Source organism: Ictalurus punctatus, chromosome 25, assembly GCF_001660625.3.
Source record: "Ictalurus punctatus breed USDA103 chromosome 25, Coco_2.0, whole genome shotgun sequence".
NCBI lineage: Eukaryota > Metazoa > Chordata > Actinopteri > Siluriformes > Ictaluridae > Ictalurus > Ictalurus punctatus.
Window position 1 is genome coordinate 5,838,800 of NC_030440.2, and position 14,772 is coordinate 5,853,571.

General features: G+C 40.4%; 1 protein-coding gene across 1 annotated transcript; it reads right to left on the bottom strand.

The window, feature by feature from the left end:
* Nucleotides 1–582: 582 nt before the first annotated feature.
* bmp2b (bone morphogenetic protein 2b) lies at nucleotides 583–5,715 on the bottom strand. The gene is made up of 2 exons (XM_017456254.3): nucleotides 3,815–5,715; nucleotides 583–1,550 (listed from the first exon to the last, which is right to left on the bottom strand). The coding sequence occupies exons 1-2, from the start codon at nucleotides 4,161–4,163 to the stop codon at nucleotides 667–669; spliced, it is 1,233 nt and encodes a 410-aa protein (XP_017311743.1). The 5' UTR covers nucleotides 4,164–5,715; the 3' UTR covers nucleotides 583–666.
* Between the last annotated feature and the right edge of the window lie 9,057 nt (nucleotides 5,716–14,772).

The following is a 14,772-nucleotide window of genomic DNA, read 5'->3' on the forward strand; positions in this document are numbered from 1 at the left end:
AGCAAGGGGCAGTGGCAGGATTCAAAATCAAAACTGCCGAAAGGGAAGATACAGGGACAACAATGGTATCTAATAATCCCTCAGGAAACCATCTTAGCACTGCATAGGACAAGCTTTTCCAGGCTATTGGACCACTGGCTAAGTTCTTATTGTAACCAATGCACCAAATTTGTGAAGCATTTAAGAACGTAGTAAATAAATATAAATACATAATGTAAATACATAAATAAACGTTGTCAAATAATGTATTCCCACAGCCACAATGGGAGATCATATATTTTTTATGATAAATACACATAATTCATTTACAAATAAAGTGGTTATGATGAAATAAATACATATTAAAAATCTGAGCTTCATACTTCAATGAAATATACATTGGACATCTTCAAAACCACTGAAAAAGCAAAACACACATTAAAATATTTATTTTCCCATTTCAGTCGACATAAATATAATCTATATATATATATATATATATATATATATATATATATATATATATATATATATATAAAAATATATATATATATATATATATATATATATATATATATATATATATATATATATATATATATATATATATATATATCAAAATAACTCTTTTTGAAAGTTCTTTCATATAAATAAAAAAAGTCTTCATAAGTTTCATGAGTTTCATTCTCATCGGCAGCCACAGCCTTCCACCACCATGTCTTGATAGTTCTTTAATACAACCTTCTCATACTCATCCAGGTAGAGCAGAGAGATGGGACTGAGCTCTGTGGGTACACAACATGCCCGCGGCACATTAGAGTTCACAGAGTTCACAAGGGTCTGCACAATGGCATGGTTGGTGGAGTTCAGGTGGTCTGACAGTGGGAACGGGCATTCGCCTTGGCAGTAAAAGGCGTGGTAACCTGGTGGCGCAACAATCCACACGTTCCAGCCCACATCGCTAAAGTCTACATAGAGTGGGTGCCGTCGGCAGTTGGCTCGCTGCTGTTTGCGCCGCTGTTTCGGTGGCCGTCGGACCTGCCGCTTTTCTCTGTGGAGTGTTGCAGTGCCCTGGCCATCATGGCTATAAGTGACCAGCAGTGGACGAGCCTGAGCCCAGGATTCGTTGTCAGCATGCAGGGACCGGCTCACTCTCACATGCCTACTCCTGCTTGCCTCGGCCTCTGTGCCATCACTGGCCTCGCCTGGCCGCAGAATCTCCACCACGAGGCCATGGTTGTGGTGTGGCTGGGTGGCCCAGTGTGTTGCCGCTGAGCTTACATCAAAGCTTTCCCACCGTGAGTGTGAGTCCTGCACCAGACGAGTGTCCAAAAGTCTGGTGAGGGGCTCCTGTGAGGGGGAATGAGCTGGCCTAAACACCTCAAAAATGTTAATGCGCTGAAAAGCTCCAGTGCGGCTGGTGTTGCTCTGAGTAAAGTCACTGAGCACCTGGTCTCTGAAGATGCGTAGCTCTGCTGCTGTGATGAGCTCCTCTGCAGGCACTGAAGTGAGGTTGAAAAACAGCTGCTGTGTGGTCCTTCCTTTCAGGCTGGACAGAGCCTCTAGAGCCTCTGAAACAAAAAAAATTCATTGTTAAACGTGGACAATTAATATCTCACACATGGCTAAAGACTATCCTTCATATTAAATATGCTATGCTTAAAAAAACTCTACATAAAACTCATTGTTCTCTATGTCTACATTTTTAACCTGGAAGACTGACTTTTAGGTTTGCCTCAGAGCTGTCTTTGCTTGCACTAAGTGATAGTTGGACCAGGTGTTAAGGCATTTAAAGACACTTAGGCAGCTAAGTGTGGTGGAGCAGTTTTGAGAGGTTGTATAAGAGCAAAACTTGGATGCTTCAAACACCTCCTTTAATAAAAAGGCTGTGATCATCACTTGAAAAGCCACCTTTTTTCTTGGAAGACTTAACGAATCAAAAGACAATCTTACACCAAAAGCCTCTAATCTCTTTTTAAAAGAAACATTTTGGAAATTCCATTCTCCATAATCCAACCTATCTGCTCCATAATCAACTAAAAAGACAAGCATATGTTATTTGATGTGGGAAAAGCCCTGCTCCTTCTTTCATGCTTTTTTTCCTTTTCCATCTTTTTTCTCTTTCTTGCTGTCTTTCTTCTCTCTCTCTCTCTCTCTCTCTCTCTCTCTCTCTCTCTCTCTCTCTCTCTCTCTCTCTCAGTCAATCCCTTCACAGGAGGAGTAACTCTGTGAACGTGTTAGGGCTTGTCTGGAGTAGTCAACCCCAGTTGTGAGTGTATCAACATTCCTAATTTCTGTTTGTGGCAAAACAAGGAGGCAAGAGCTAATGACAAGACAAAAGTTTCAGGCCATGCTTCTCTCCGTGTCACTACACTAGTGGTTATAGATACAGATGCTATCACACATACACTACCCTCATGAAAGAAACACAATACTGATATACGGGGGGAATGCACCAGATAAAGTAGATATAATTATTTGGAAGAAATATTTGTATCATTATTATTTCATTTTTTCACGTTGTAGTTTTTATTAAATGCCCCTACATCCTAAATGAATCTGTCTTATTGTTAAAATGAGACAAGCTCAACTGGCATGATTCAAATGTACTAAGCACACAAGCAATTGAAGTGATGGGATGAAAGGATTGAACTGGATTTGCCATAAATGAAAAAGAATGTGTCATGCATTTATAAAATCACACATTTTCATTGTTATGTATAAATATTTGCACCCACCAGCCAAGATGCTGACAAATGATAAACGCGGCTATTTGCACTATGTCAGGACCACCACTGGGTGTCATCCATGTGAATCCATAACACTGTATGAGGTCTCCCACTAGCCCTAATGACTCAAGAATACTTCCTTACAAACCTCATGAACCATCTATTTTGCTACAGACTCACAATCAAACTTAAACTGCTAATGTACCTTGCAAAAGGAAACACTAACACACCATGCAAGACTAAAGATTCAGGTTTGTGACTAAAATTGAGTTCCTCTGTTCTCTCGAGCAAACTTTTGAAAGCTCACACATGACCTGCATTCAATTTAATCAAAGTGTGCTACCAAAGTACAGACTGATACATGCTACTCATATGACAACGTTAGACAGTATAGCAAAAGATACAACAGATCCCTGAAAAGTCACATGTTAGATGATGATGCACAAATTGAACAAATGGGACCAATTGAGTATAGATAAGTCGACACAGAGCAGATCACTGTTAAGTAAGTACGTAAATTTTATTTATGTAGCACATTTAACACAGCAAAGCTGACCAAAGTGCTGAACAGAGTAAGAAAAGTAAAACAGAAACCAGAATAATAATTAAATAAAATTTTTTTAAAAACAACAGAATTTGCACTGTTCTGGTGCAAAGGGAAAAAAATACAGTGTGTATGCAAAAATTATTTGTCCTAAAAGGTTTATGTCTCAGTAGAAAACCAGTGATGTCTTTCTCATGATATTATAGTGTACTGGTCGGATTCCTGGCACACACCTGGTACAAATACACAGACGTGCATTCCTTCTGGAAAAATGTAAACTCTGTAAACTCTTTTCGGAGAGGTTGCCGTCAGGATAAATTTTTTTGCCTCCGTAATAATAGTAATCATAATTTGTGGAATGTGGGGATGGTTTCGGCGTCGCATTACACCGTGCAGGTTACAGACCGAGCAGAACATTATAGTATGGTTGTTTCAGGAAGAATATAAGATATATAGATATGTGGTTTTATAAATGCGTAAAATGTGAGGAAGTACTGCGCAGCATGTTGAAATCATAAGATGTGTTGCACCACGGATGCACTGGTGGAAAAGGAGCTCTCACCTTCGTGATGGAAACTCCGGATGGTGTTGGCCCTGCTGGCCGCGCGCTCTGCGTGCTTCCCCATGACGCTCCTGGGCCGCCGGACGCTTTTCTGGTCTCCGTTCTCTGAGTGCATATAATAGAGGTCCAACATGTACTGTGGTACCACGGCTCCCTTGCTGGGTGTGGGTTTCCGCTTTAGGCCGAACATGTTCAACAGTCTGAGCTCGAAGTCCCGCAGAAAGCGCTCGGAGTGCTCGGGCGCGTGCCTCCGCCGCTCCACGTCGGGAATCAGACCGGCGGCGGCGCCCAGCCACACCTGACCGAGCAGCAGCATGAGCGCCACGACAGAGCGGAGCACGGCTACCATTATCAGAGAGGCGGCACAGAGGAGGAGGGCTTAGAGCTCCCTGGCCGAGCTCGCGTCAGGCGGCGACACCGCGCATGGACCCCCGATCCGCGCGAGCGCCCAGCCTCCAGCCCGCTCTCTCTCTCTTCCTCTCTCTCTTTCTCTCGCCACAAACCGCTGATCTCCGGATCTGAAGGCGTTCTGAAGGTAGATGGCGCACTTTAAGCCGAGGAACAACAATTTAAAAAAAAAAAAAAAAAAAAAAAAAAAAAAAAAGGAAAAAAAAGTTTAAGGATATTATCCCCGCCCGCGGGCTATAATAATATCCTCACAGAGCTCGAGCACGTAAAGGAGCCTAAACGAGGATGTCAAACAACGAGTGGAGATGAGACGGTGAATCAAAGAAACTGAAAGAACGGAGACGTGAAGACGGCAGACATCGAGGCTGCAATTAAACTGAGATAAGAGGGGCACGGTCTGAGTGGGGGGTGTACACTGAACGCGACATGTCTACACTACATGCTCTGCCTTCAGACCTTTACATCAGGCCAGGCATAAAAGGAAAAGTCAGAGGGAGAGAGAGAGAGAGAGAGAGAGAGAGAGAGAGAGAGAGAACTCTCTGGGAACTCGGGGCTGAGCGGCTAAAAAGAAACTCGGTGCGGTTTTAGGGTTTGCAGCTCTGCGCGCGTGCCAGATTTACAGCTGAATACCAAGAGAGAGAGAGAGAGAGAGAGAGAGAGAGACCAGCTACAGGTGGTAGACGCCTATGACAAACACCTACATGTCCAAAACAACTTCAGTTATCCTTAGAAGATGTCCCAGGAAGATGTAACTCCCCCCAACCCACTAAACCTAACTTGTAAAGAATGACCTCACAGTCGGTGATGCGCTGTGATCAGTCGTTTCGTTTCCCCGCGGCAGTGTCATTGAAATTGCACGATAATCCACGTTAATCCACAGCGACTTTTTCTTTGAAATATCATATATTAACGCGCTGCAGCCGGTCGCCGCGATTTAATTCTTTAGCTCGCCTCCTCGCGCTCATACTCGCCAAATGCGTGTCGACACGCGCCAAACTAACCTGGAACCCGAGCTCGCTCGCGCGGAGTATAAAACGATTATAAGGTCAAACGAAGGAGTCTGCGCGAACGCGAGCGGTGAGAAGGAGAAACTTCTCGTTCGGACATGTTGTTGTTGTTTTTTCTAGCCTGTTCGCCAGGTGACGTCTGAAAAGCTGCGTTAAAGTCCGGGGTTGTGCTCGCATTCACTTGTGTTAGCGCGCGCTACCGTGGGTGCGGAGATTGATTGCAGCGCGCGCCGCTCACGGTTTGAGACTTTTTTTTTTTTGCTTCTCGGGTGATGTCACCAGCCAACGCTGTCATCCATCATGCGTCCTACGCAAAAGCGTGTCGGTTTCGGTGCGTAGAGACCTGAGCTGCGCCCTTTCGCGCCTTGAGATTTTTTTAAATTATTTTTTTTTTAAAGATGTAATACTTAATTGCTTTTACTCGCACTGCTAGAAAAGAAAAAGGCCGTGCAGAAATCTGCACACGTCTTAACTCGCCCTTTGTAATTTGTTTAATTTGCAAGCACGCCTTTATAGGCAATCATGTCTGCGAATTAAAAAGGAAGACGGAAGTTGTTTTTTTACGGAAAAAAGAAAGGATAAGACGTCTCCAGAGTAACACGTCAAAACTTAGAAATGAACCCAGTGAGACCAGAGCAAAGGTTTAGGACGGGACTTCTTAAACATTACGCAACTAGGGACCAATACACTCTGGATGGAACGCACACACGCACACGCACATACACACACACGCGCACACACACGCACACATTCATTCACAAGCTCATTCACATGTTAGGATTAGTGTAAAGGGAGCGGAAAAAAACTCCCTTATTATCAGAAGAACGTTTTAATTTATGAGCATGCTGCAATTATCCAAATATCTAGCACTTCAACTCACAGAACTCAAACCAGTTTCAGTGTTTTTATTAAAAGACTTATTCAAATTGTAGTTACGTTTAAATTGACTTGATTATTTATACTTCCTTCCAATTTATTCATTATTATTATTATTATTATTATTATTATTATGTCTTCAGTTCAAATGATCAGCCAATTAAGTGTTTGATTATAACTTATAACTAAATGATAACTATAACAAATATAATAACTATTTAAAAAAAAAAAAACATCTACTGATTTTATTACTGGCTCAGAGTTTATCTTGTTACACAGTATTTGTTGTTCACCTACTTGTTTGTGATCAATGGAAAAGTATATGTGGTCATTGCAGTCTAGTCTGACGACCTATAATTTATGTTCAAGGGAATCATGTTTTCAAACTGGATTAACATTGATTGACACATAGCTGGCAAATGTGATGCCTTTGGTTCTACAGATTAAGGGGATTAAGGGTGTTAGTGACCAGTCATTTCTAGTCCCCTGATAATTCATTCTGTTGTCACTGCAAACTCGAGGACAGAGGTGGATAAGTTAACGTCTGATACTCTTGTCAGTGAATATCCAGGGAAGGGAGGGGGACGGGATTATCTCCGCAAACCAACCCCCTTTTACTCCTCAGGGGGGGGGAACAGCAGTATTCTTTGTTATTAACAATGTCACATTTCCTTTTCTTTAATATCAGGAAGGTAAATGTATTTATGCTTTAATCTGCTATAAATGCTTTACCCATATAACATGTGTACCCAAAAAACATGTGTGTGTGTGTGTGTCGTAAAAGGGTTTAGTAACAAGGAGGAACGCCATTGATATTGAAAACATACATGTGCTTAGTAAACAATGTTTATGTTGGGGGAATCAGCATATGAAAACGCCTCATTGATTACAGGTATTCATTTCAATTATGTGATGATAGCAGGCTTGTTTTGACAAAAGCAGCTGCCCTATTGGGCTGGGAGAGATGGCAGCAGATTAAACTCCATTGAGATCAAAAGATATCTTTGTCTACTTCTAAGACAATAACATCTTATGAGGGATCATCCGGGATCATCCACTTAGCAATTAAAATACACTGATGCATTCCATTCCTGAGGTGATGCAACTCTCTGCTTCACTGTCTCACAGAAATCAACCTTTAATGCTTAATGTTTAACTGATCAGTTGACCACTTTGAACTGAATTAATGAAATTACTAGAGGGACTCAGTGGTCTGGGTACTGACTGACCAACAGTTTCCCAACACCGCCAGTTATATTCATCTTAAAATGGAATGTTTTAATCAGTGTGCATGTATGGATTCAGAGGCAAACAAGGGCAAGAGCAGTTTTTCAGAAAGTGCATTTTTGGTGTGATCTCTTTCTCTGTATGGCTTTTTGTTTTTTACTGATTGCTTGGTTGTTGTGAAAACATCAGGTCATGAACTTGGTGCTCTAAACCCTCCACCGGCCAAAGGTGTTTTAGATTTAAGGATAACACCTCACAATACGTGTTAAGTAGCCTTAATTACCGAAAACAAGGGGATTAGGGAGAGTGAAAAGAATGTTTATCTTCTCTTTATTGTCTGCTGGCGGGGCCCGAGTCCTTAAGTAGAGAATGTGTCCACAGGCTCTACTGCAATTCATTTTCATGTCTGTCTTTGTGCAGAGTGTGTGTGTATGTGTGTGTGTGTGTGTGTGTGGGTGGGTGGGTGCACATGTGTATGAGTGCATGTGTTTTAATAGCACTTTGATTCCTCATTAAAAAGTCTTAATGTTGTTGTGTCCAATGTAGTTGTACTTGATGCAATTACTTGCTGATTGGATGAAAACTTATCTGGTTCATCGATCATTCTCTTTTACACCAAGCTGTTAGCATCAGGCCCACTGAGTTCAAAGCTAATTCCTTTCTCTGTCCTGAATAGAACTCTGTTAAGGAACTTACACATACTGAGGCAAAAACAAAATATTTTTCACACAATATTGTGCAGTAGGTGTCTTTGGTCTATAGCTCAGATACTTCAATCTATATAGATCACGGGCGTTGTTGAGCACTCGGTTGAATTGAGAAGGGCAAACAGTATATATACATTCAGGTAACAATAGAAACATCTTAAAGACCAGAAAAATCTATGAAGTTTATGTGATAGTGTGAAATTGTGAAAACATTGGCACCCTTGGTAAATATGAGCAAAGAAGGCTGTGAAAATTGTCTTTATTGTTTAAACTTTTGAGGTTTTGTTCAAAATAGTCACAAAAATACTCTGCTCTCATGGATATCAAACAATTGCAAACACAACACAGGTTTATCCAACAAGAAAAATCTTTGTTAAATATGTGTGCAACAATTATTGGCAACCTTTTAGTCAATATCTCCCTTTGCCAAGATAACAGCTCTGAGCCTTCTCCTATAATGCCTGATGAGGGTGAAAATACATGGCAAGGCATCTGAGACCATTCCTCCATACAGAATCTCGGTAGATCCTTCAATTTCAGGTCCATGCTGGTGGACTCTCCTCTTCAGTTCACCCCAAAGGTTTCCTATGGGTTTGAAGTCAGGGGACTGGGATAGCCATGGCAGGACCTTGATTTTGTGGTCAGCAAACCAATTTGGTGTTGATTTTGATGTATGTTTTGGATCATTGTCCTGCTGGAAGATCCAACCACGACCCATTTTAAGCTTTCTGGCAGAGGCAGACAGGTGTTCATTTAATATCTGTTGATATTTGATAAAGTCCATGATGCCTTGTATCCTAACAAAATGTGCAGGTCCTCTGGCAGAAAAAACAGCCCCAAAACATTAAAGAACCACCACCATATTTAACCGTGATGCATGAGGTACTTTTCCTTATGGCTACCTCTCTGTGTGTGCCAAAACCACCTCTGGTGTTTATTGCCAAAAAGCTCTATTTTGGTTTCATCTGAGCATAGAACCCGATCCCATTTGAAGTTCCAGTAGTGTCTGGCAATCTGAAGATGCTTGAGTTTGTTTTTGGATGAGAGGAGAGGCTTTTTTCTTGAAACCCTTCCAAACAACTTGTGGTGAGGTAGGTGACTTCAGATTGCAGTTTTGGAGACTTTCTGACCCCAAGACACAACTAACTTCTGCAATTCTCCAGCTGTGATCCTTGGAGATTTTTTGGCCACTCGAACCATCCACTTCACAGTGCGTTGAGACGATATAGACTCGCGTCCAATTCCAGGTTGATTCATAACATTTCCAGTTGACTGGAACTTCTTCATTATTGCCATGATGGTTAAATGACCATTTTTAATGCTTCTGCTGTTCCTTATAGTCACTTCCCATTTTGTGAAGCTCAACAACCTTTTGCCGCACATCACAGCTATATTCCTTGGTCTTACACATTGTTATGAATGACTAAGGGAATTTGGCCTATGTGTTACCTCATATTTAGACCCCTATGAAACAGGAAGTCATGGTGAAACAATTTCCTGTTCTTAGTCACCCAGGTGTACTAAAAAATAAGAAATATCAATGGAAATATACTTCAAATATATTTTTCCTCACATGAATTCATATGGACGCCAATAATTGTTCCACACCTATATTTAACAAAGATATTTTTTATATATGTAAACCTGTGTTGTGTTTGCAATTGTTTGATATCCATGAGAGCAGAGTATTTGTTATTTTTTTTATATATATCAAAAAGTTAAACATGCCTGTGAAAAGTTTACAGAATTTTCTTTTTAGAAAAGAACTGTGTTTTTGCTGATTATGTAAAAATTGACAGAAGTACAAATGATTTGTTGGAAAACCACATTTTTAGTTAATACAGTGTCATCCCATAAAACAAGGAAAGAAGTAATACATTTCAGGAACAAACTGTATGTGTGTGTACATACTATAAAGACTCTGCAATGCCATCTATTGGTTGCCTCAATTCACTTCCTCAATTCAGAAAAACTCTGATTGGCTGCCAATTTGTTACCAAACCATGGCAAAACCACAAAGGGATTTTGGCTTCTTTGAGTGCAATTATCATGACTATTTCAACATAACTTTGAGTCTAAACTATGCACATGTAAGCCATGTGATTTCAAAATTTTTTTTTTTTTTTTAGCTCTAAACCTTCCTGTCTGAAGCCCAAGTCCCTGTCAGTGGAGAACATAGACTTTTGGCAGTGATCTGTCTCTATGGCTGAAACAAGCTGCATATTATTGCACGGCACAGGTAGCTGATGAAGAGTAGGCATTATTGTTCTACTCTCAGAGAGTCTTTGCTTCACTGCTGTATTCTCCAATAGGCTGAGTAGTGTTCCTGTCATCGCCCACATTCCACCCGACTGTCTGGAAACAAGACATGGAGATGACTCCGCAGACGGAGCCCTCTTATATCGTGCTAACAGTTGTTTGGCCGTATGGTACACGCACATTCCACTGATGATCAAGTAAACTTTTGCTGCTTAGTCTAATACAGCTCCAGACCTCCCTCTCGTGTCCCATCAGGGAATGCAGCAATTACCATACATGTGGTGCAAATATTAAACAAGGCCAGCAGATATAGCAGAAAGAAATGTTTACAAGGTCTTGTTGGGACCAAAAGATGGACTGCTACAAAGCATATGCAAATAATTGTGGATTCATGCTATGTGGTCCTCTTAGGTCCATGACCTAATCTTGTGTAATAACAATACCAGAAAACACACTCTTTCATGTAACCCAATTGGACTCTTCCAAGGGCTCTCTTTTAGAAAACGTTACAAATATAACCCCTTTAGAAAGCCAGAACTGTTCCATCCAAAGAACCCTCAAGGAATCCTTTTGCAAATTGTAGAACAGGACTTCTACATGTCTGGGAAAGGGCTTTCCATGCATAATGTTAGGGCAAATACGTTTTGATCAAAATTCCAAGTGTCTAAGGACAATTCCAGGTTTCCAGTGGATCCCCAAAGGTGTACTTGTTTCCACAACCACATTAGTGCTGGTTCAACAAGCAAGATCAATAAAATGATGAAAAAAATACGAGCTCAGCTAAACTGCTAAATAAACTTTGATCTTTTAAGGAAAACTCCACCATGAAACACGTTACACATGTTTAAATTGAAATATTTGTGATATGATTAGCAATTCTGGTGCTAATTTGTGTTTTGGTGCTGAAGTTTTGTTATTCCTGTGAGAAGTTAGCGGTTGTCTGCTGTGCTGATGTCACAAGGGGACAATGCTAGTGCAGTTACAGGGTAATTAATAGGAGAAGAAATTTCATAAGGGATAATGGACAGGTTTGGCTGATAGCAATAGATTTTTTTTCTCACCACTTTCCAGCGATGTTCAGTGTCATATTCAGAAAGAAATCCAATGTAGAAGTAGTGGATGTAAATGTTGTCTCGTCACTTACAACAGAGTCTCAGCTAGGCTAGTTTGCAATCTGTGAGATGACAAGCATTATGTCATTGATGTTGGTATTAGCATAAACAGTGAGTCTTTGGAACGTCATCAGTTTGAGTTGATCTCAAGAAGGTGAAAGAGCTGGACAGACTAAAAGATTAAATTAATTTAATCTCTGGCCTTACGCATAGATGAGTCCTACTGTCAAAAAAGACCAGCAGATAGTCGAAGTGCATTGTGGGTGATGTAGGAAGCCGTTAAGTGAAAAGAGACTGACATGAAAGAAGTTTACTAAATTAAGGTCAATTTAGATTGTCATTACAAAATAATTCTCAGATGAAGATCAATATGGAAGTCGTTCAGGGTGGATCAGTGTGTCTCCTCAGCTAAGCACACCAGCATTGTTAGTAACAGACAGAGCCCACCCCCCCCACCCCCGCATTGAACCAAGTAGGTCACTCAGGTCATTCATACCTATGCAAATACTTTATAATGAGTAACATCATTGCCAGGGAATGAGTGTACCTTTGTAATTCTCCATGGTGCCTTGAAATCCATACCTTTATCATTGTGTGTGTGTGTGTGTGTGTGTGTGTGTGCATATATATATATATATATATATATATATATATATATATATATATATATATATATATATATATTTGTATGATTTTTTTGCTTTTATTAAACTGGGCCATTTTTTATGTATTGCTACTGTAACAGAAGCAGTATTATAAAATGAATGCTGATTTACAGTGCATGAACTGCATGAACATAATCACGTCCACATGTGCAAAAAAAATTGCCCTTGTAAGAAAAATTACACTCAGGCATTTTCCTGAGATCATAACAGTGGACAATAAGGTCTGACCCACCCCACTTTGTTGGATATTTCTCCCTTAAGTGCTGTAACCTCCATGCACCACGTACTGGTTTGATTTGAATTAGAGGATTAAGAGGGCTGAAAAACTTCATTTGGGTTCCTCTGTAAATTTGACTTCTACACTGTTAACAATCTGAATAAGTTATCGTAAATGCTTTACTAATGCATGACGGCTGCTACTGCTGCTGCTTCAACAAAAAAAAAAAAAAAAAAACATTAGTGCCTCAAGTAAATAAATAATTCAAATGAAGAGATCAAGATGAGAAATGCAATGTCGTTTTAGTTTGGAGTGAGACTGGTAAATACAGGGATCTGCCCTTTGAATCAATCTGGCCTCGTAAAGACACCACATGTCACTGAATTATACGTTTGCATGATTAGAAGCTTGGGCTGCATAAACATCCCGCGTCAAGATTTACATTTCACCGCTTAAGCACAAGCAGCTGTTTATAGCTTCCCCTGGAGAAACGAGGAGGCTCTGCTATACATAGAGCTGAAAGACTCCACGCTGAGAGACTCATTTAGATTAATGGACGCAATGTCAAATTAAATGTCAATTATGGAAAACATTGCTGCTGATCACCCATGTACAGATGGAAAAGGTCGTAAAATTCAGCATACATCAAAGTGTCAGCTTAAAGAAAGGGCCCTTAATGACTGTATCACAAAGCCTGGCTGGTGGTCTGCACTTTAAATATTTAGCGCATTACTTTAAATATGTTGATGTCTATTAAGCTTTGCCTATCCTAGACAGAACATTGACAAGTGGATATACACTAAATAGGCAGTTTATTAGCTACCTAATAAAATATAAACTCAACAGTATATGTGAACTGATCAGAATAAACTACACCATCCGTTCTTAATGATACTGCTACAATATCTATTAAACACAGGGGCCTGACTAACTGGAAGTGTGTTGGTGGAAGATGCTCTTCCGAAGCCGCTCACAATGAGCTCACTCTCCTGATTCGCAGGTTTACACTTGAGATGCAATCTTAAGTGCACATAGCACAGACACGCAAACCTAAACACTGCATTCAAGGGAAAGTCAAACAGATTCAAGTGGGTTAATGTGGAAAGGTTGTGTTATTTTATGGAAAGGCACACAATTTATAGTCAAATCTTTGCAGATGCAGTCCATACTTTGGTATATCATGTCAAAGATGGCCCACATGATTTAATTAAAGTTTTTGTTAAGTAAAACCAGATTCATGTTTTTTTCTTTTTCTTTAGAAACTATATGTGGGTCATGTTCTGAATATCCCAAGGCTTTGTGTGTTGTATTTTAGCTGTATGTTAGATGGAGAGCAGTTGTGCGAGCTCTGGAGGGAGGTAAAGAGTAGACGTGTTTTGGCATCCACACAGCAACATTAAAAGTGTGTGGTTTCACAATAATAATAATCTCCAGAGCAGCTGTGTAAACATTTAACTGAGCACGCCTCTTGTGGCACGATATGGGATCCTCGTGTTGAACTGTGTCTGTTGCTCGATGCAATTGTGTGCACATATCAACGCTTATCTCCATGTGTATACCTTTCTTCTGTTATTGACTTAACCCTTGACCATGATGTTTTCATCAAATCGGATTCCAGGGTTATGCTTGACTGATTTTCCCACTCATACAGCATGTAGCCTCGTTCAAATCGTAAAAATCTTAGAAAGATCTTGTGAATTTTGATATTAAATCATGCCTTCATGCTGCAACACCTCATGAAATGTCAACAAATGTGAATCTGCATATGCTGCACGAATGGAGATTAGCTCTGAGTAAACGGCTATGTGCTTGCCAGCCCTTCAGTGTCTTTAACGCATGTGACTTAATTGCCTGTTTCCTCTATTTATCTTCGTTAAAACTGGCACAGAAGTGTAGAGTGTAATGAATAATCAGCCGGATCAAACACAGTCTTAAATTACACCAGAGAATCAAATGGAGGCTGATGCCCATTCATCCGCATGGGTAAACAGTGTGCCTGTAATTCACTCTCTCTCTCTCTCTCATCACACACTCCATTACGGCGATGTGCCACTATGGCTGTCGTAAACAAACCCCAGATGCCTTAGTGCACACCTCTTTGATCCAGGTTCTGAGACCAACCCTTAATCTGTTCTGCTCTTCAACAGAGAGCAATTTCTCATATGACTGTTCGTTGCTCCTGTAATGCAGTTCCTCAAGATTATAGTTTTAAGTACAAACATATCCAAGCAGATTGGTTAAGTGAGAATCAACCAGCTAAGACTTTTGAAATGTTCACTCTGCATCCCATGCAACAGATTTCTCCTGTTTTCAAATGGTAAATGAGGCAATCAGTATACTGAAATGCTTACTGTCTAATACTGAAGCTTGATGAATGACTTGCCTAGGTCAAAGAAGAGCACTGTTCTCTCGTTGATGCCATATCGTAACACAACAGGCTATACTACCCCAAATTAGAGTACACATACAAAAGAGACAAC